Below are 20,231 nucleotides of genomic sequence, written 5' to 3' on the forward strand. Positions count from 1 at the left end.
CACTGCTTTCTTCATGTGGTCTCAGGTAATCTTTTGATGAGCTTCTCTGGTTCCTTTAATCTGGCCTCAGTTGGTCTTCTCTGGAATGAAGAATCCTGACATCATCCAGTTGTTGGAGATTTTGGTTTTATGAAGAGCTCAGAGATATTGTTAATGTGTCTCTTGCTTTATTGACTATGCCAGCCTTTGACTGTGTGGATCACAAAAAACTGTGGAAAATTCTGAAAGAGATGGAAATACCAAACCACCTGACCTGCCTCTTGAGAAACCTATATGCAGGTCAGGACAGAACAGTTCGAACTGGACATGGAACCACAGACTGGTTCCAAATAGGAAAAGGAGTACGTCAAGGCTGTATATTGTCACCCTGCTTATTTAACTTATATGCAGAGTACATCCTGAGAAACGCTGGGCTGGAGGAAGCACAAGCTGGAATCAAGATTGCCGGGAGAAATATCAATAACCTCAGATATGCAGATGACACCACCCTTATGGCAGAAAGTGAAGAGGAACTCAAAAGCCTCTTGATGAAAGTGAAAGTGGAGAGTGAAAAAGTTGGCTTAAAGCTCAACATTCAGAAAACGAAGATCATGGCATCCGGTCCCATCACTTCGTGGGAAATAGATGGGAAACAGTGGAAACAGTGTCGGAGTTTATTTTTTTGGGCTCCAAAATCACTGCAGATGGTGATTGCAGCCATGAAATTAAAAGACGCTTACTCCTTGGAAGGAAAGTTATGACCAACCTAGATAGCATATTGAAAAGCAGAGATATTACCTTGCCAACAAAGGTCCATCTAGTCAAGGCTATGGTTTTTCCAGTGGTCATGTATGGATGTGAGAATTGGACTGTGAAGAAAGCTGAGTGCTGAAGAATTGATGCTTTAGAACTGTGGTGTTGAAGAAGATGCTTGAGAGTCCCTTGGACTGCAAGGAGATCCAGCCAGTCCATTCTGAAGGAGATCAGTCCTGGGTGTTCATTGGAAGGACTGATGCTGAAGCTGAACCTCCAATACTTTGGCCACCTCATGCGAAGAGTTGACTCATTGGAAAAGACCCTGATGCTGGGAGGGATTGGAGGCAGGAGGAGAAGGGGACGACAGAGGATGAGATGGCTGGATGGCATCACTAACTCGATGGACGTGAGTCTGGGTGGACTCCGGGAGTTGGTGATGGACACGGAGGCCTGGCATACTGCGGTTCATGGGGTCACAAAGAGTTGGACATGACTGAGCGACTGAACTGAACTGAGGGGAACCAGGACCTTGCCTCAAGGCTGCACTATTGTTTCTTGGCTCTCTTATCTCTGCATCTCCTCCCTTCCCTGATTAGCAGATGTTTGAATCTGCTGTTTGGGACTCAGGGCAGGTCAGGGAGGGTAGAGTCTGTTCCCTCCAAAGAACTTGGACATGGAAAGGGTTTCATACCCAAGAGCTCCACAGGGCCGTGCTTGGTTTTGCCTTTAAACTTCAGTATTTTGATTTTCTGTAAGTTGGCTTTCATTCTTTTGGTGTAGTCTTTTACTCTACCTCGTCATTGGTGATTTTAAAAAATTAATGAGTATTGTTGATTTTCAATGTTATGTTAATTTCTTTTGTAAAGCAAAGTGATTCAGTTATACATATACATTTGTTTACTCTTTAAATTCTTTTCTCATATAAGTCATTACAGAGTATTGAGTAGAGTTCCCTGTGCTGTACAGTAGTCATCGCTAGTTATTATTTTACCTATAGTAGTTTGTATATTTCAACACTATGTTATTGGTGATTGAATTTTGGAAATTGTGTTTAATGTTGCAGGAAATTGTATTTAACAGTCCTTAGATGATGATATCTTCCTCTTGGAGGATTTCCTTTTGATTTTTTATTAGTAGTTAGATTGTACATCCTTAGTCATATGTGAGTTTTTGCACTAGGCTCCTCTGTCTTTGGAATTTCTCAGGTAAGAATACAGGCATGCTTTGCCATTTCCTCCTCCCGGGGATATTCCTGACCTGGGGACTGAAGCTGCATCTCTGTGTTTCCTTGTATTGGCAGGTGTATTCTTTACCACTGAGCCACCTGGGAAGCCCAGCAGTTAGATTAGGTGCTAATTATAGTAAAGACTGCGGCTTCCCAAGGGGCTCAAATGGTAAAGAACTTACCTGCAATGCCGGAGACCTGTCTTCAGTCCTTGGGTCAGGAAGATCTCTGGAGAAGGGAATGGCAACCCACTCCAGTGTTCTTTCCTAGAGAATCTCATGGACGGAGGAACCTGTTGGGTTACAGTCCATGATGTCACAAAGAGTTGGACAGGACTGCGTGACTAACACACATATATTAAGACTGAGCTGATTCAAAGCTGGAATTTTTAAAATCTCTGTTAGAGTTTGCCCTATTTACAGTTTGTCTACTTTTAGCTCGGAGCCCTCCTAGGTCTTCTGAAAACCCAGGGTCTACTACATGAATAGTCTACTTCTACTATGAGTCCATGACCTACCATGAGTCTATTACATCTTTCTTCTTTTTTTTTTTTCTTCTCATTCTACAAGATTATGAAAATTTTCTGTAGTTTTTTGGCTGCCAGTTAATCTACATGCACATCAGCATGGTGTTGTTTGGGGGCCTGTTGTATTGTTTTGGGGAACTGGTCTATTGTCTGTTTCCTGCAGAACAGTTCTGCTCCTTGTGTAAGCCTGGGTAATCTAGGATCCCTCCACCTTGAAAGGTTATAAAATTCCATTTTTATTTCCCCAGTGCTTTAAAACTTATAACAGCTGTATTTAGGTTCTCTATTCCCACTCGTGAATAGCAAATGTGTCAGCAGGAAAAGTCATGCTGAACATCTCTCTGATCCTGGCTCCTTAAATCTCGGCTACCTTGGAAGCTCTCCAGTACCTTAAAAGAGTAAAACATAAATTTAATCTAGCATTTTCAGTTGCTTTTGTGGGATAGTTAGTTTGATAAAAGCTAATCTGCTGTTGCCAGAAAGATCACTCTTTGCCGTTATGTTTTTCATTTGTTTAGTGTGAAATAATAGTCCTTCGTTTGTTATGATGCCAGAAAAGGAGAGTGCATGTTCTTCCCTCTCACAAATAACAAACACACCACCTCTGAGCAATGGAAAGTCACATGTCATGTGGATGCATTTACTTATGTGACAATGTTCATCTCTTCATAGGTTGCTTAGCCAAACAATGAAGGATCATCTAGTAAGAGTAGCAAATGAAGCTGAATTCATCCTGAGCAGGCAGCGAGCAGAGGATATTCACAGACACGCGGAATTTGAGGTAGGTTATACCTATGAGTGATCTGAGGAAGTTACCTTTTTAAAACGTTAATCACAGGAAACTGTGTAGGTAACATTGCAGCATGGTCTTAACAATTATGCGTCTTCAAACAATTAAAAATTAATCTGTAAGAGTATCATGGTGGATTCTGGAAAGATAGTGTAAGACTGTAGTCTTGGCCAGTAACATAAATTAGTGAACCGGTCTTGCTCTCCTGTATGCAAAGTAGAGCTGGTTTACTGGAAGTGAAAATCCGTATGTTAGATGAAATCTTTCAGGTTTCTAGAGAGAAGCTGAACAGAGGCATGAAGTTTTTTATCCTTGAGGTTGCTGCAGAGGAGGTGAAGGCACATACAGCTTTCTTCCCGGCTTCTGACGGGGGGATCAAGCGACAGAGCCATCCCGGGACCAGTGCTTGTCTCGGCACTTGCTCCTGAATTTGTGGCACAAGCACGAATTCATAGAGAGAATTAATGGTGTCGTAGCTATATAAATTACAAAAATTCACATCTAAGGCGAACTAGAAAATTTGACAGGAACATTTGCTAAGAATTGGGGAGGAAAAAAAGCCGCATCCGGGGGTTCTTTCTAACATGTTAAGAACAGATAATTCCAGTGTTTCTGGTATTTTTCTGATACATTAAAAATAAAGAAAACTTCTTCAGGTTCATTTCACATTAGAAAAGACACTGGAAAAATAAAACTCCAGAAGGCCAATTTTACTTAAGAATATGGGCACAAAATTCTAACATAATCCAACAATATAATGAAAGAATTATACAACTGACTCTTGAACAAACAGGTTTCAACTTTGTGGGTCTACTTATCTGCTAATATTTTTTAGTAGTCAATGCTAGAGTACCACACAGTCTGCCGTTAGAGGAAATTATGGATGTGGAGGAACCTTGGATATGGAAGGTAAATTGTATTGACCTCCATGTAGTTCAAGGGTCAGCTGTATAGTGTGAACACTTAGAATTTATTCATGGACTCCAAACGTGGTTTGGATAATATTAAGATATCTACCTACAGAATAAATCAACCAATTAAAAATCAGAAAATCATATGAAAATATCAATAAAAGTAGAAAAAAGCACATTGTAAATTTTAGTATCCAGCCCTAATGAAACTCTGGGAAAAATGTTTATTAGAAAACAATTTAAATATAATGACCATTTGTTGTTGTTTAGTCACTCAGTCGTGTCCAGTGCTTTACAACCCCATGGACCTGACATGCTAGACCTCCCTGTCCCTTACCATCTCCTGAAGTTTGCCCAAGTTGATGGCCACTGTGTCCGTGATGCCATCCAGCCATATCATCCTCTGACGCCCTCTTTTCCTTCTGCCCTCAGACTTTCCCAGCATCAGGGTCTTTTCCGTGAGTTGGCTGTTCGCATAAGGTGACCAAAATTCTGGAGCTTCAGCTTCAGTCTTTCTAATGAGTATTGAGGGTTGATTTCCCTTAAGATTGACTGGTTTGATCTCCTTGTTGTCCAAGGGAGTTTCAGCAGTCTTCTCCAGCACCACAGTTCTAAAGCATCTGTTCTTTGGCATTCTGCCTTCTTTACGGTCCAGCTCTCACAACTGTACTTGACCACTGGGAATACAATAGCCTTGACTGTATGGATCTTTTTGCAGAGTAATGTCTCTGCTTTTCAACACATTGTCTAGGTTTATCATAGCTTTCCTGCCAAGTTCAATTGTCTTCTGATTTCATGGCTGCAGTCACTATGTGTAGTGATTTTAGAGCCCAGGAAGAGGAGATCTGTTACTGCTTCCACCTTTTCCCCTTCTATTTGCCATGAAGGGATGGGGCCAGATGCCATGATCTTAGTTTTTTAATATTTAGTTTTAAGCCCGCTTTTTCACTCTTCTCCTTCACCCTCATCAAGAGTCTCTTTTGTCCCTCTTCGCTTTCTGTCATTAGAGTCGTATCATCCGCATATCTGAGGTTGTTGATGCTTCTCCCGCCTATCTTGATGCCAGCTTGTAACTCACCCAGCGTGGCATTTCTCATGATGTGCTCAGCATATAGGTTAAACGAACAGGGTGACAGCAGACAAACCTGTCATACTCCTTTCTCAATCTTGATCCAGTCATTTGTTCTATACAGGGTTCTAACTCCTGCCTCTTGGCCCACATACAGGTTTCTTAGGAGACAGGTAAGATGTTCTGGTTTTCCCATCTCTCTAAGAGCTTTCCACAGTTTGTTATGATCCACACAGTCAAGACTTTAGTGTAGTCAATGAAACAGAAGCAGATGTTTTTCTGGAATTCCCTTGCTTTCTCTATGATCCAGCAAATGTTGGCAATTTGATCTCTGGTTGCTCTTCCTTTTCTAAACCCAGCTTAGACATCTGGAACTTCTCGGTTCCCATAATGCTGAAGCCTAGCATTCAAGATTTTAAGCATGACCTTACTAGCATGGGAGATGAGTGCAGTTGTCCAGTGGGTAGAACATTCTTTAGTACTACCCTTCTTGGGAATTGGGTTGAGGATTGACCTTTTCCAGTCCTGAGGCCAATGTTGGGTCTTCCATATTTGCTGTCATATTTAATGTAACACCTTGATGGCATCATCCTTTAAGGTTTTGAATAGCTCTACTGGAATTCCATTGCATCCATCAGCTTTATTATCAGCAGTGCTTCCTAAGGCTCAGTTGACTTCGCACTCCAGAATGTCTGGGTGACTGACCACACCATCATAGTAATCTGGTTCACTAAGATGTTTTTTGTACAGTTCTTTCCATCTCTTCTTGATCTCTTTGGTGTCTTCTAGGTCTCTACCATTTCTGTCCTTTATTGTGCCCATCTCTGAGCAAATGTTCCCTTGATATTCCCAATTTCCTAAAGTGATCTCTAGTTGTTCCCCTTCTGTTGTTTCCTTCTGGTTTTATACATTGTTCATTGAAGAAGGCCTTCTTGTATGTCCGTGCCATTCTTTGGAGCTCTGCATTTAGTTGGATGTACCTTTCCCTCTCTCCCTTGCTGTTCACTTTTCTTCTTTCTTCAGCTATTTGTAAAGCCTCCTCAGATAACCAACTTTGCCTTCTTGCTTTTCTTTTTCTTTGGGATGGTTTTGTTTGCTGCCATTTACTAAATATCATTTGAAATTTTTAAAGCTGTTTCTATTAAAATCAGGGAAAAAAAGAGTGATTGATACCTTCTATTAACAATGTTTAACAAAACTTTTTCATATTCTTGCAAGTGCAAGATCCTGTTAATATGAATGTTAGAGAGGGAAGAAATAGCACTTTCAGGTCACTAATGCTATGATCTGGGAAAATCTAAGGGATTCTTGAGCATTTTTCCACCAGAATTAAGTGGGACTTCATTAATATTATTGGATATAAGATAAATATGCAAAAAATTAATAGATTATCTTTTGACCAGTGATCAGTAACCAGTTAAGAATGGAAATCAGAAAGTTTGTATACAGTTAAAAATACTATTTTGGGTTGAATTCTCTAAAAAATAAACAGATGGTAATTTGTAACAAAAATATAAAATCTTGTTGATAAAAGCAAAATATAAACTACTGGAGAGTCATTCCACACTGGGTAGTAAATCTTTCTGTGTGTGTGGGTTTGAGACATACAGTGACAGAAATGTAGAAGCCTTCTTTTATTTTGAAATAATTTGAGATTTATAGGAGAGATATGAGTAGTACAAGAACTACTCTTCACCATTCTAAATTCTGCAGTGTCTTAAATTTCACCATATTTGCTTCTGTCCTCTTTTTCTGAATTTGAGAATAAGTTAAAGCCATAATAAACTTTTACTTGTAATTACTTAAATGAAAATTTCCTGTGTCTATCCTTTGTTGTCATCTTGTACAGTTATCAAATCAGAAAATTAACAGTTACAATGCTGTTATTTAAATATAGACATTATTCATATTTCCCCAAATGTCTTCATAATGTTTTCATAATACAAAGAGAAGATATTATTGCCAAAAATTTTTTTTTCAAATTAATATGTAAATTCAGTAAAGTAACATTAACATATCATTCCATTAGAATAATAGAGTATTTAGAATTTAAATATCCCTTAAAAGATATCTAGATATCAAAAACTTCCCCATAATATATTTGGATATATAAATATCCAGTTAATATGGAAAAAAGAAATGCATGAATATATTGTTGAGATTATGAAATAAGAATGTTGAGGATGTACTTGACTTCCCAGATAAACAATACTAATTAAAACAATACTATAAAAATAATATATACAAAAAATGTTTCAAATGGAGTAAAGATATATAAGATGAAAGATGATCTAGTTAATATTTTAGAAAAATATTTGGAAAACTGTAAAAGTGGAACTAAAGCATATGCAAGAATTCTGTAACCAAGACAGGTCACTTTAGAAAGAATAGAAGTAAATGTTTATTACTACATTTAATGTTAAGCTGAGGAAACTTGCAGTCAATCGTGTGGGAGGACATGATGGAACGTGGAAAGACTGATAAATCAATATTTACCACCTTAATTGTTGTTGTTTAGTTTCTGAGTCGTGTCCGACTGTTTTACTACTCCATGGAGACTGGAGTCTGCCAGGCTCCTCTTGAGATTTCCTAGGCCAGGGATATTGGACTGGGTTGCTGTTTGCTTCTCCAGGAGATCTTCTCAACCCAGGGATTGAACCCACGTCTCCTGTGTTGGCAGGTGGATCTTTACCGTTGAACCACCTGGGGAGCCCTACTGTCTCAATAATTCTTAAGAAGTGATAAATGAAAAGTTGACCCAATAGGCACATATTTAGAGGATATGAATAAGGATTTCACAGAAGAATGTAAGTTATCAGGAACATATAAAATGATAATCAGATCATTGTATGTTTACACGAACATTCAAGGAAATGTAAATGAGATTAATCATGATATCACTTCTTTAGTCCCTGACTGAGAGAAAGTAAGAGTCATAGCTAGTACTGTTGAAGAAGATAGGGTTGATGAGGTGGGCAGTGGGATTCTTTTATTTTTGCAGTGGAAATGTACAGTTTAGTATTATGGTAGGGCAATATGGTCATATATTTTTTAGTAATAATTGTATGGGCGCACATACACACACACACCCCCATTTACCCAGTAACTCTATTCTATAAATATATCTGTAAGAAAAAAAGTAATAGTATGTAAGTGTAGATATATAAGGCTGCTTATTACAGCATTGTATGTAAATTTAACAAAATTAAACAGTGGAAAAACAGAAGGAAAGGTTTCTTTACCAAAAGAATCATCATTTTCTCAATGAACAGGCTATTAATACATTATAAAAGGATGAATAGGTTGATGGCATTTTTTTTAAACAAGCGCTTCATTTATAACTTGTTTAAAATTGCATATTTCAGTTCACAATCTGCTATGAAAGCTGAGGACCTGAGTCTTCTCATACTTCATTTTTTTTCTCAACTTTTAATTTTTGAAGTTATATTCTATTTTTAATATTGTCTACATATGTAACACTCATGTATTATAACTACAATTCTGATAGTACTTTAGTATTTATAATATATTTAAGTGAATTCACTACCCTACCCCCTCTTTTATTAAACATAATTTCTTAGTTTCCCTCAGGTTCCTTCTTTTGGCTCAAGTCTTAATTGCTGGGTTTTATCGCCTTCCCTCCCCCTGACAAAGGTTCATGTGTGCTGTAAACTTAAAATTCTTTCCTGCTTAAGAATGTTTGCCAGCTGTCCTTATATCTGAATGACATACTGATGAATTGAATATTCTTGGCAAACTTTATAGACTTTGCTTCATTGTCTTTGGATTTGAGTGTTGCTTTCAGAGAAGTTTGAGGATAGTCTGACATTTGTCCCATTGATGATTTGTTTGTTTTCTGTTTCTGATTTTTTTTATTTGTCCAGAGAGTTCGTTTCTTAACAAGAATATGACTCAGTATTGAGCCTTATTTATCAAAAGTTCCTGGAACATAGTCTTTTGTTATAATCTGTAAATTCGGAGTTTTCATTTAGTTCTTAGAAATTTCTGTAAATTAAAATTTGAAATATCTTTTGCCTTTTATTTTCCTTTTCTTAGTGACACAGTCTATGTTAGATATGACTGTCTTTCATATCTGTTAGTTATTTCTTAATTGCTTTACTTCCTTTGATCTCTTGCCATGAGGATGTTTTTAATATTTTATTTTGTCTTTTTGTAATTTTTAATGATTATTTTGTTCTTCATTTCGTTTATTTAAACCTCCAGCCTCTCTCTTTATCTTTGTCCACTTATTTCATTTTGACTTTTATCTTTTTTTTAGTTACATTTTTGTGTTTTCTAGAAAAAAAATCATGAGAAATTGCCTTTCATTTTTTGTTATATATTCTTCTATGGCTCTTTATCTTTTGTATAGAATCTTCTAGTTTTTTTAAAATAGTTTATTTCTTTTTAATTTATTCCTTGATTGGTGATTTATGTTTACTACTGTTTATGTAGTATTTATGCAGCTACTGTTTGGCTTAGATAGATTGTCTTAGTGACTTCTTCCTTTCTCCTCCCTGCCTGTAAAGCTTTTTTTTTCCCCTACCTGAGCTATTGTTTGATTTTTGACTAGTTTTATTTGCCTATCATGAAGAGAGGGAGAAAGACCATTGATATAGGTGAGGAGGCCTTCATAGCTCATCTAAGTTTTACTTTCTCTTATAAGATTTTAATAATTTTCTACAAGGTTCATTCCATCTTTTCAGAAACATGGAGCAGTCTTATCAGGAAGAAATGTGCTTCAGCTTTGAATCATTGTCCATCATTTCAGAGAGTACTCTGGAGTCTGCCCTGGGAAGTCAGACTGTATTTTCCCTTACTTGTTTCACCAGTTTTTGCACAGTAGGGTTTTTCTAGCGTCTTCAGTTGGAAGAAGCAAGAGATAATGATACCTACTCAATTTGTGTTTCTTCATATATGAAGGCATTAAGAAAAATTCTTAGAATGTTGTCAGTTCACCAGTATTACTTTGGACTCATGAGGACACAGTTAATTAAGAATTGAGCTTACCGCAGCCTTAGTTCTAATTTCATATGTTTAATTTTCCAATGGGCACCAATGTTTTAATGTTTGGTGGTGTACATTATGTTTCTTTTGTTACTGGCTATTTTTGTTAGTTTTTTTTTCACCCAGTAGTTTTGCTTTTGATAATTTTTTAGGATTTGAAGGAAGAAAAAAACTTTTAAAATTTCCATTTCAGCCTACCATCCTAATCTGGAACATCTTCCTTATTGTCCTTTCTTGGTTATAGAGAAGTTCCTTTGTAACTCTGGGTTGAAATTGCAGTTCATTATTTTTATTTGAAGTTTTAGTGGTCATGGTGTTGGTATATGTCTTTGTTTGAAGATGAGAGGAGGAAGAAGAAAACATGTGAAATTGAAAGAGGAAAAATACTTCTAAAATATTGTGTAATACAAGAAACTGAGTTGATTTCACCCAAACACTAAATACACTTGCAGTTTAGATGAGGGATAGTGGTGCTAACTTTACTCGATGGACGTGAGTCTGAGTGAACTCCGGGAGGTGGTGATGGACAGGGGGGCCTGGCGTGCTGCGGTTCATGGGGTCGCAAGGAGTCGGACACGACTGAGCGACTGGACTGAACTGAACTAAACCTCTTTGATACTTGCATTTTTGTGATTGTTGGTCATTTGGTTTCCTCTTGTTGTAATAAGTGTCTATTCATTATGGAAATGATACGTACATGTTTATTATAGAAAGTTTAGAAAAATAAGGAAAAATATAAATAAAAGACATTCATTGTTTATCATTTATGATTTATCTCTATTGTTTTTCTCTTAACTTTAACTTGAAATAATTATAGAATTTAAAGAAGTGGCAAAAGTAGTACAAAGGTCCCATGTAGCCTACCGTCATTTAAAGATACACATATGTTCACTCACTGAAAGTACCCCCTTACCAAATTAGAATCAATAGGATGCTTTTGAAGGAGAAACTACAAATGTCGTGTCATTTTTCATAGATAAATGCATAGTGTATGCAGTTTTGCGCCTTAGTGTGTGCGTGGGGAGGGCTGCCACTGTGGCTCAGAGGATAAAGAATGTGCCTGCCATGTGTGTATGTGTGTGTATGGTCAATGGTCAGTATATATTGAGTGTCCTCATTTCTTGTTGTATATAGTAATCCATTGTATTTTTGTATGTTTCTAATAATATAATTATTGTTAGAGTGCCAGACTTCCTTTATTAGACTTTTATGTTATTTCCATTCTTCAAGTATTATGAGAAGTGCTGCAGTTTATAATTTTCTACTCTGCGTTTTGTTGTTATATTTTTCTGTAGATGACTACTGATTTTTCCATTTTACGTTTGTCGTTACCTTTAAGATGAATATATATATATTTTTTTTTTATTACAAAATCTATAGAAGATATGCTCTATATTAATAACTTTTACAGATTTTCTTATATCAATAAATCCTACCAGGTTGAGGATTTTTTAAAAAACATAATAAGCAAGTCTGGGAGAAGGCAATGGCACCCCACTCCAGTATTCTTGCCTGGAAAATCCCATGGATGGAGGAGCCTAGTAGGCGCCAGTCCATGGGGTCGCTAAGAGTCAGACACGACTGAGCGACTTCACTTTCACTTTCCACTTTCCTGCATTGGAGAAGGAAATGGCAACCCACTCCAGTGTTCTTGCCTGGAGAATGCCATGGACAGAGAAGCCTGGTAGGCTGCAGTTCGTGGGGTTGCACGGAGTCGGACACGACTGAAGCGACGCAGCAAAAAAGCAAGTCTGACTTTTTAAGGATTGTTATAATTATTCAGTATTTATAAGTGATGTTGGTTTTCCTTTTGTTACATACTATTTTCATAAACTATCTGTATAATAGTTCTTTTTTGTTTTCCAAAGAGCTAAGTCTTAGACTTATTGATTGGTTGAGTTAAATTGCTTTCTAATTCAGTTGCATCTTTGGTAATTTTTTTCCTTCCCTTGCACTCCTCTTTTTCTTGTTTATTTGAAAGCACGGTTTTATTCCTTTTAAAGTAATGAGAACAAGTCAGGATGTTAGTATTATTCTGAGGGCACCAGTGGCCCCATTCTGTTGTTTATTACGTGGCGTGCTCATTTTCCTTAGTTTCTTAATTGGTATCTTTTTGATCTGGTAGTTATTTAGTATTCAAAGGATTTGTCCTTTATTTTTTGTTCACATTTAAAAATTTTTATTCTATTGCATTATGAGAAGATAGTTATGTAGAATTTCTAACTTTGAAATTTATTGAGGATTTCTAATTGGCCTAATTTGATATTAAACTTACATTTACAGGCTTTTAGTACATTTTAAAAATACCAGCCTAAAATGCCTGACACTCTGATCATAGTAAAATTCCCCTTGGGAATATAAACTAAGCTGTTTTGCTAGATGTGCAGTAAGACATGATTAGTTCTATGAAAATTAAATGTGAAAATTGTACAGGGTTCAAGTAGCAGAACACAAAACAATGAATTTTTGAAATTTCTGAAGAGGATAATTTTCTGAAGGGGAGTTTCAATATATCAGTCAATCTCACTGGAATATATTTAGAAATTTATCACTATAGACATAGTCTGAACAAAATAACAAATATTAAAACTGAAAATTGGAAAAAATTTAGGTGCATTATGTTATTTGTATTTAAATATATAAAAATAAAAATTTTGATAATATGAAGAGTCTTTTAAGTGGGGAAAAGATGGAGACTAGAAAGAGAATCTTACCGGTCAGTAATGGAAAAGTACAAATATTAGTGATAAAACTATTAAAATTCTTTATACCTGGTATGCTAGTAATGTCATTCATAGCATTTATTGTACATGTATGTGTGGTATGTATATAATGCTACTCATTTGTATTCTTAAGTACAATTTGCTGACATAATGAATTGATACGGCTTCAAAGAGAGAAGTGGTAACTGAGTGACTGAACTGAACTGAACAGTGTAAATGTTTTTAACTGATGATTATCTTTGATTGTTCCTTGTTTTCAGCACCATATATTAGACCATATGCTAATAGTCTGACTTTTAAGTTTGCAACATTTTAATTTGAGCATGAAAAATTGCTTCTAAAAGTAGACAGCGATTTAAAAGTTATATATTTTTTGAAATTCACATGGAATTGCAGTTATTTACATAGAATAATAATGGTAGTGGCACTAGAATAGACATGTATAACAGAAGAATAGAATTCAGCATCTGAAATAAATTTGTACCTATAGGCCAGTTGAGTTTTGACAAGCGTAACAAGAAATTCAATGAGGAAAGTAATAGTCTCTTCAACAAATTGTGCAAAGACAACTGGATATCTACATGCAAAAGAATAAAGTTGATCTTTATCTCATACAGGTTAACTCAAAATGTATCAATGATCTAAATGTAAAAGCAAACCCATAAACTCTTAGAAGGTAATATAATGGTAAATCTTCATGACTTTGTATGTGGAAGTGGATTCTTAGAAACGGCACCAAAAGCACATGCCTTCTCTGAAAGGCTTTAATTCCCATACTCCAAATAAATTATTTCATTCATTCCTTTTCCCTCTCCTCAAAACCAAATGCCTTGCTCTAACCGTATTGCCAGCTTCCCTGAACTCATATTTCTTGCAAAAGTAGATTGTATTAGAGTGGAATGAATGCTGAATCTGTCCATCACCAAGCTAATCAATATCTTCTGTGTGTTAATTCCCTCCCACCAGTGAAAGTGAAAGTGTTGGTCACTTAGTGGTTTCCGAGTCTTTGTGATCCTACCAGAAAGGCCCAGTGTTTTATGAATTCTGTTTTTATTTATTTGTTCATTTCCGGTGGCTGTAGGTCTCTGTTGCCGAGCCAGCTTTCCCTCGTGGCGGTGTCGACCCTCTCTCACTGCAGTGCTGCTCTGTCCTCATGGTGGCCGCCCTTGGTGCAGAGCACAGGCTCGGTTGCCTTGAGGCATGCGCATTCTCTCTGGACCAGGATGGAAGCCATGTCCCTGCGTTGGCAGGCAGATTCTTAACCACTGGACCACCAGGGATCCCAGAGACCCACATTTTTCAGTGACAGACCTGGCTGGTTTTTGAAGCCCTTCCTCATTCCTACTTATCAAGATTTTGCTTATCTCATTTATCTTTTCTCATAATCATTCTTCCTTTTCTCCTGGTAAAGCATAGGAATGTTATAATATAATCCATTTTTAAATAAACTAAAACCAAATTCAGAACCTTCTCCTCACTCTTCTACGTCCTGTTTTTCTTTCATTCTAGTAGTCAATCTTTACATTAGTTTTCAACATATATTCTCTTTCCTCTGAATTTCTTTGTGGCATTTTGGCTTCATGGCAGTCAGGCTTCTACCATCACTTTTAAAACTTCTTGGAATTACCAATGACTTCAGTGTAATCAAAACTAGTATTTACCTCTCTTTGTTTTTATTTTAGTAAGCCTAATCTCATTATGTAATGCTGTTGCCTGCTGTCTCTCGTCTTGACTTGTTCTCAGTAGTTTTCTAGCTTCTTTTTTCTGCATAGCCTTTAAATATGGAAGTTCCTTGAACTTTATCCGCAGCCTTTTCCTGTGTGTCTGTGTTCCACTGCTCAGTAATGTAAACTGTCTTCATAATTCTTAAATACTGTCTTTAGTCTGGAAGTTTTGAAATTTCTGTCTTTGGTCCAAGTTACTTTTCTGAGTGCCAGGCTTATTTATTTAATGTTATTTTATAGATCCACTTAGAATTTTCACAAACATCATGGTACTCTATAGTCTGAATTTTACAAGCTTCAGCTCTGGATTCAAATAGCCAAGGTTTTGATATGAACTCTAATACTCAGTATTTTCCCATCGTCATTTCTTAGTTCTTGAGTCCCTCATTTGTAAAGTGAGGATTGTAGTAGTTGTGGGAATTAAATGAGATCCACGTACAGCACTGACAACAATGTCTAGCATGTAGTAAACACTCAAGTATATGTGAGCTTCTTTTATTACATTGTATATCATATGTTTTTAAAAAGACTTTTGATCTTCCTTTCCTACCAACCTACCAAAGCAGAAAGCTAAGAGTCAACCTTGAATCCTTTTTTCCCCCTTGCTATAGATTCAAACATCCTGGCAATTCAGTCTTTATACTTTCTCTTGAAATTATGGACTTGTATCGTTTCTCTTCCCTTAGTTCAGATCGCCATCTTTCATCTGCATGACAGCAGCAGCCTCCTCCTTTTAATCGTACTCCATTCTCATGTGTTTTCTGCATATCGGTGTGGATGATCTTGAAACATGTACTGGGTGCTATCATCTCCTTGCTTACGTAACACTTCAGTGGTTCTCTGTTTATGTTTGAAAAAAATCCAAAGCACTTATAGCTTTTGTGGCCCTGCATGATGTGCCTTTTTCACTTTTTTACCATCTATTCTACTGCTCTCCCCTTGTTATTTTGCACTGTTGTTGCTGCTGTTTAGTCACTAAGTTGTGTCTGTCTTTGTAACCCCATGGACTGTAGCCTGCCAGGCTCCTCTGTCCCTGGGATTTCCCAGGCAAGAATACTGAAGTTCACTGCATTTCTTCCTCCAGGGGATCTTCCTGACCTAGGGATTGAACCCGTGTCTCCTGCATTGGCAGGTGGATTCTTTTTTTTTTTTTTTTTTAATTTTATTTTATTTTTAAACTTTACAAAATTGTATTCGTTTTGCCAAATATTTAAATGAATCCGCCACAGGTATACCTGTGTTCCCCATCCTGAACCCTCCTCCCTCCTCCCTCCCCATACCCTCCCTCTGGGTCTTCCCAGTGTACCGGCCCCAAGCATCCAGTATCGTGCATCGAACCTGGACTGGCGACTCGTTTCATACATGATATTATACATGTTTCAGTGCCATTCTCCCAAATCTCCCCACCCTCTCCCTCTCCCACAGAGTCCATAAGACTGATCTATACATCAGTGTCTCTTTTGCTGTCTCATATACAGGGTTATTGTTACCATCTTTCTAAATTCCATATATATGCGTTAGTATACTGTATTGGTGTTTTTCTTTCTGGCTTACTTCACTCTGTATAATATGCTCCAGTTTCATCTACCTCATTAGAACTGATTCAAATGTATTCTTTTTAATGGCTGAGTAATACTCCATTGTGTATATGTACCACAGCTTTCTTATCCATTCATCTGCTGATGGGCATCTAGGTTGCTTCCATGTCCTGGCTATTATAAACAGTGCTGCGATGAACATTGGGGTACACTTGTCTCTTTTCCTTCTGGTTTCCTCAGTGTGTATGCCCAGCAGTGGGATTGCTGGATCATAAGGCAGTTCTATTTCCAGTTTTTTAAGGAATCTCCACACTGTTCTCCATAGTGGCTGTACTAGTTTGCGTTCCCACCAACAGTGTAAGAGGGTTCCCTTTTCTCCACACCCTCTCCAAGTCTATTGCTTGTAGACTTTTGGATCACAGCCATTCTGACTGGTGTGAAATGGTACCTCATAGTGGTTTTGATTTGCATTTGTCTGATAATGAGTGATGTTGAGCATCTTTTCATGTGTTTGTTAGCCATCTGTATGTCTTCTTTGGAGAAATGTCTATTTAGTTCTTTGGCCCATTTTTTGATTGGGTCATTTATTTTTCTGGAGTTGAGCTGTAGGAGTTGCTTGTATATTTTTGAGATTAGTTGTTTGTCAGTTGCTTCATTTGCTGTTATTTTTTCCCATCCTGAAGGCTGCCTTTTCACCTTGCTTATAGTTTCCTTTGTTGTGCAGAAGCTTTTAAGTTTAATTAGGTCCCATTTGTTTATTTTTGCTTTTATTTCCAATATTCTCGGAGATGAGTCATAGAGGATCCTGCTGTGATGTACGTCGGAGAGTGTTTTGCCTATGTTCTCCGGCAGGTGGATTCTTTACTGCTGAGCCATTAGTCATACTAATCTTCTAACTAATTTAGCTCTTCTAACATGTCTCTCTCTTACTTTTGTTAGTCTCTGTACATTCATTTGCTTAAGAGGTGTTTGTTGAGCATTTACTGTGTATAGGGCACTGTTCTGGGCTGAGAATATAAAACTGACATAAAAACCTGGTCTTTAGGAAATTACTTGCTTTTGAGGGAAGACAGATTATAAACAGTAAAATTAAGGTATTGATTCTAAAGATAGACTGTAGAAAGTGCTCTGGAGGAAAACAAAGAAGTCTTATGTGGCCATTAAATAGGATGATAGGAAGGCTTTGGCTGAAAAGACCTCTTAAAGGAGGTGAAGGAGTTTAAGGGGTTTGGAGAGGGCACATGGTACAAGGCTTACAGGCAGTTTTATGCCTGGAGCATTTAAAAGATAAAAAGAAAAAGCCAGCATTTTTGGATTGGATGAGTAAATGAGCAAATAGGAGGATATGAGATTATAGAGTAGATGCTGGACTAGATCATGGAAGACATTATAACCCATTGCAGTGACTTTGACTCTCAATAGTTGGGAAGCTCTTGAAGGGTAATGAGCAGAGAAGTGACAATCTGAGTAAAATTTTAAGTACATCATTCTGGTTGCTGCTTTCGGAAGAGACTGAAGGGAAGCAAAGGCCTAAATAGGAAGACCAGTTACTGTGGTAAATGAGATAAGAAATGACGACTTGGGGTAAGCTAACGGCAGTAGAAGTAGTGAGAATTGCTTGGATTGTAATCTGTTTTGTTTTAAAGCCAACAGGATATGCAGATAGATTTATGTTGAACGAGTGAAGGGCATGAAGGCTGACTGGAAGATTTTGGTTTGAGCAACTGTTTAATAGGAGAATGGAATTGCTTAAGTGATAATACTTTAGAAGGATCAGGGTAGGGCGATGAGGAAAAGTCATGAGCCCAGTTTTGAACATGTTACAATTGAAATGTCTGTGTGCCATCCAAGTGGGGATGTTCATTAGGCAGTTGGGTATATAAACATGAAATTCCTTTGAGGAATGTAGGCTCAGAATACAAATTTGGGAGTCTCTACTGTAACTGCTGGCATTTAACACCATAATCAGCATGAGATCACCAGGTGATTCAGTAGCAACAGAAAGTTGTACTTCCTGTTGGTAGATAGAAAGCCAGAAATTGGTGCTTCTAGAAATCTAGTTTTTAAAGTTTTGGAAAGAATAATGAACTGTCAAAGGACTGTCTTAGCAGAGTGTGCTCTTTTTTCTGGTTTTTGTGTCTAAGTTCTAAACTTTATTTTCCCCTTTCTAAGTCATCTCTTCAGAGGCCTTCTGTGACTATCCTAGCAAAGTTGGTAACTCTTCCCTGATGCAGCGTATTCTCTATCCTAGCACTCTCCTTTAAAGTCGACTTCATAATGAATAACTTAAAGGATATTTCTTTATTTACATGTCATGCCTCGTAGTATAAAGTTGAAATCATGCCTGTCTTTTGTGCCTCTGTAATTTTCAATTCTTTGTAAAAGGTACATAATTGATGTTCAGTAAATATTTGTTTAATGGAGCAAAGGACAGTATCCTTGGCAATTCTTTTAGATTTAAGAACATGAAATTAAATTTTTAATTTAGCATTTGCTTCTTTACCTTGTTGGTGTTCATACATTAGTAACTAATATTTGTTGAGTGTTCCTTGTATGTCAGTAAGCATTATAGTATGCTTGTTGATTCTCTATAGAATCTTAATTTGACATTTGAGTTTAGTATTGTATTGAGTTCAGTTTAGTATTGAACATGAATATTTCTTCCCCTAGATAATATTTTACAGGATTGGAAATCTCTACAGATTATAGTTGAGTTTTACATAAGGAGATCATTTAGTATAAAAACTAATAAACTTGCCCTAAAAGGAACTCTCAAAACTGTAATAGATTTTTAGTCTATTATGATAATGAAGGTAAACATTTTGAATTCAAACAAATATTCTCAGTAACAGTAAGTAGCTTGTTCTAGATTCTTTGCTACGGAAAGAGTTTTTAGCTCCTAATTCCTATCACTTAACATGATACTTGGTATATAATTGATTGATTGTTTATAGAATTAAAGATGTCTGCTTTACACTGTAATATGAACGTGTTTTTTCTTTTGCTTTCCGTAGGAAAGAGACAGTTTACTTGGGAGTGAAATACAAAAGTAGGGAACTCATGTATAATTCCTAAATTACATCCTGCCATGTCAATGAGTAACTTAATCCATCTAATTCTTTGTTCCATTTCTTTTTTTTTATCCTACTGATTAATGCAGAAAGCATATTTTTCATTTATTTTCATTGTTTATCCTCCTATTAGCTGATACAGTTTATCTTCTTGTTAACTAAAAAATTAAAGTGAATACAGGCAATGAAAATGAATAAGGAAGTCTTGTAGAGAATATATAAGCTTCTAAATAATGAGACATTTATTTTAGCTTGATGTGATTCATGATTTGTACATATTAACTATTTTTGAAATCTTATTTTTAATATGGCATTTTATATAATATTTTCTTATATTTAAATCCATACTTCTTTTATACATTATGAACTATAAAGTTTAAATTGTTTTATAGAGACAGTGGTAGTCTGATCATAATAATAATGACAAACATTTACATAGTACTTACCAACTGCCAGTCTGTTAGATTGCTTTGTATGGCTTACTCGGGTTACCTTGGGAATATGAAATTGTTTCAAAGAGGAAGCCATTGCTTTTAGGCCCACTATAGAGAATTAGGAAGCTGAGACTAGAGAGGCACAGTAATTTCCCAGAGTTACACAGTTCACATGGGAGTTAGAATCTGGATATGAATCCTGGTTTCTTTCTTTTTTTTTTTTAAATTTTGTACTTATAATTCAAGTATGTCTATTTTGTCTTATTTTTATATTCATATTACAGGGTCAAATTGAAATAAAATATTTGTAAATTAAAAGTTAGAATGAAAAAGCAAAAAGATAGGATGCTGAAAGATGAACTCCCCAGGTTGGTAGGTGTCCAACATGCTACTGAGGAAGAGTGGAGAAATAGTTCCAGGAAGAATGAACAGGCCGAGCCAAAGCTAAAAAAAATGCGCAGTTGTGGATGTGACTGGT

At 36.6% G+C, this 20,231-nt stretch overlaps 1 protein-coding gene across 8 annotated transcripts in view; it reads left to right on the forward strand.

The window, feature by feature from the left end:
* LRBA (LPS responsive beige-like anchor protein) overlaps positions 1-20,231 on the forward strand; it is a 757,794-nt gene that overhangs the window by 288,767 nt on the left and 448,796 nt on the right. For all 8 annotated transcript variants that reach the window (XM_070770117.1, XM_070770116.1, XM_070770115.1 and 5 more), the window contains exon 36: positions 3,159-3,267. In XM_070770117.1, coding sequence (XP_070626218.1) covers positions 3,159-3,267 — 109 coding nt within the window. The remainder of the gene's footprint in view (positions 1-3,158; positions 3,268-20,231) is intronic.

The sequence above is a fragment of the Bos indicus genome, chromosome 17 (genome assembly GCF_029378745.1).
Source record: "Bos indicus isolate NIAB-ARS_2022 breed Sahiwal x Tharparkar chromosome 17, NIAB-ARS_B.indTharparkar_mat_pri_1.0, whole genome shotgun sequence".
Taxonomy (NCBI): domain Eukaryota; kingdom Metazoa; phylum Chordata; class Mammalia; order Artiodactyla; family Bovidae; genus Bos; species Bos indicus.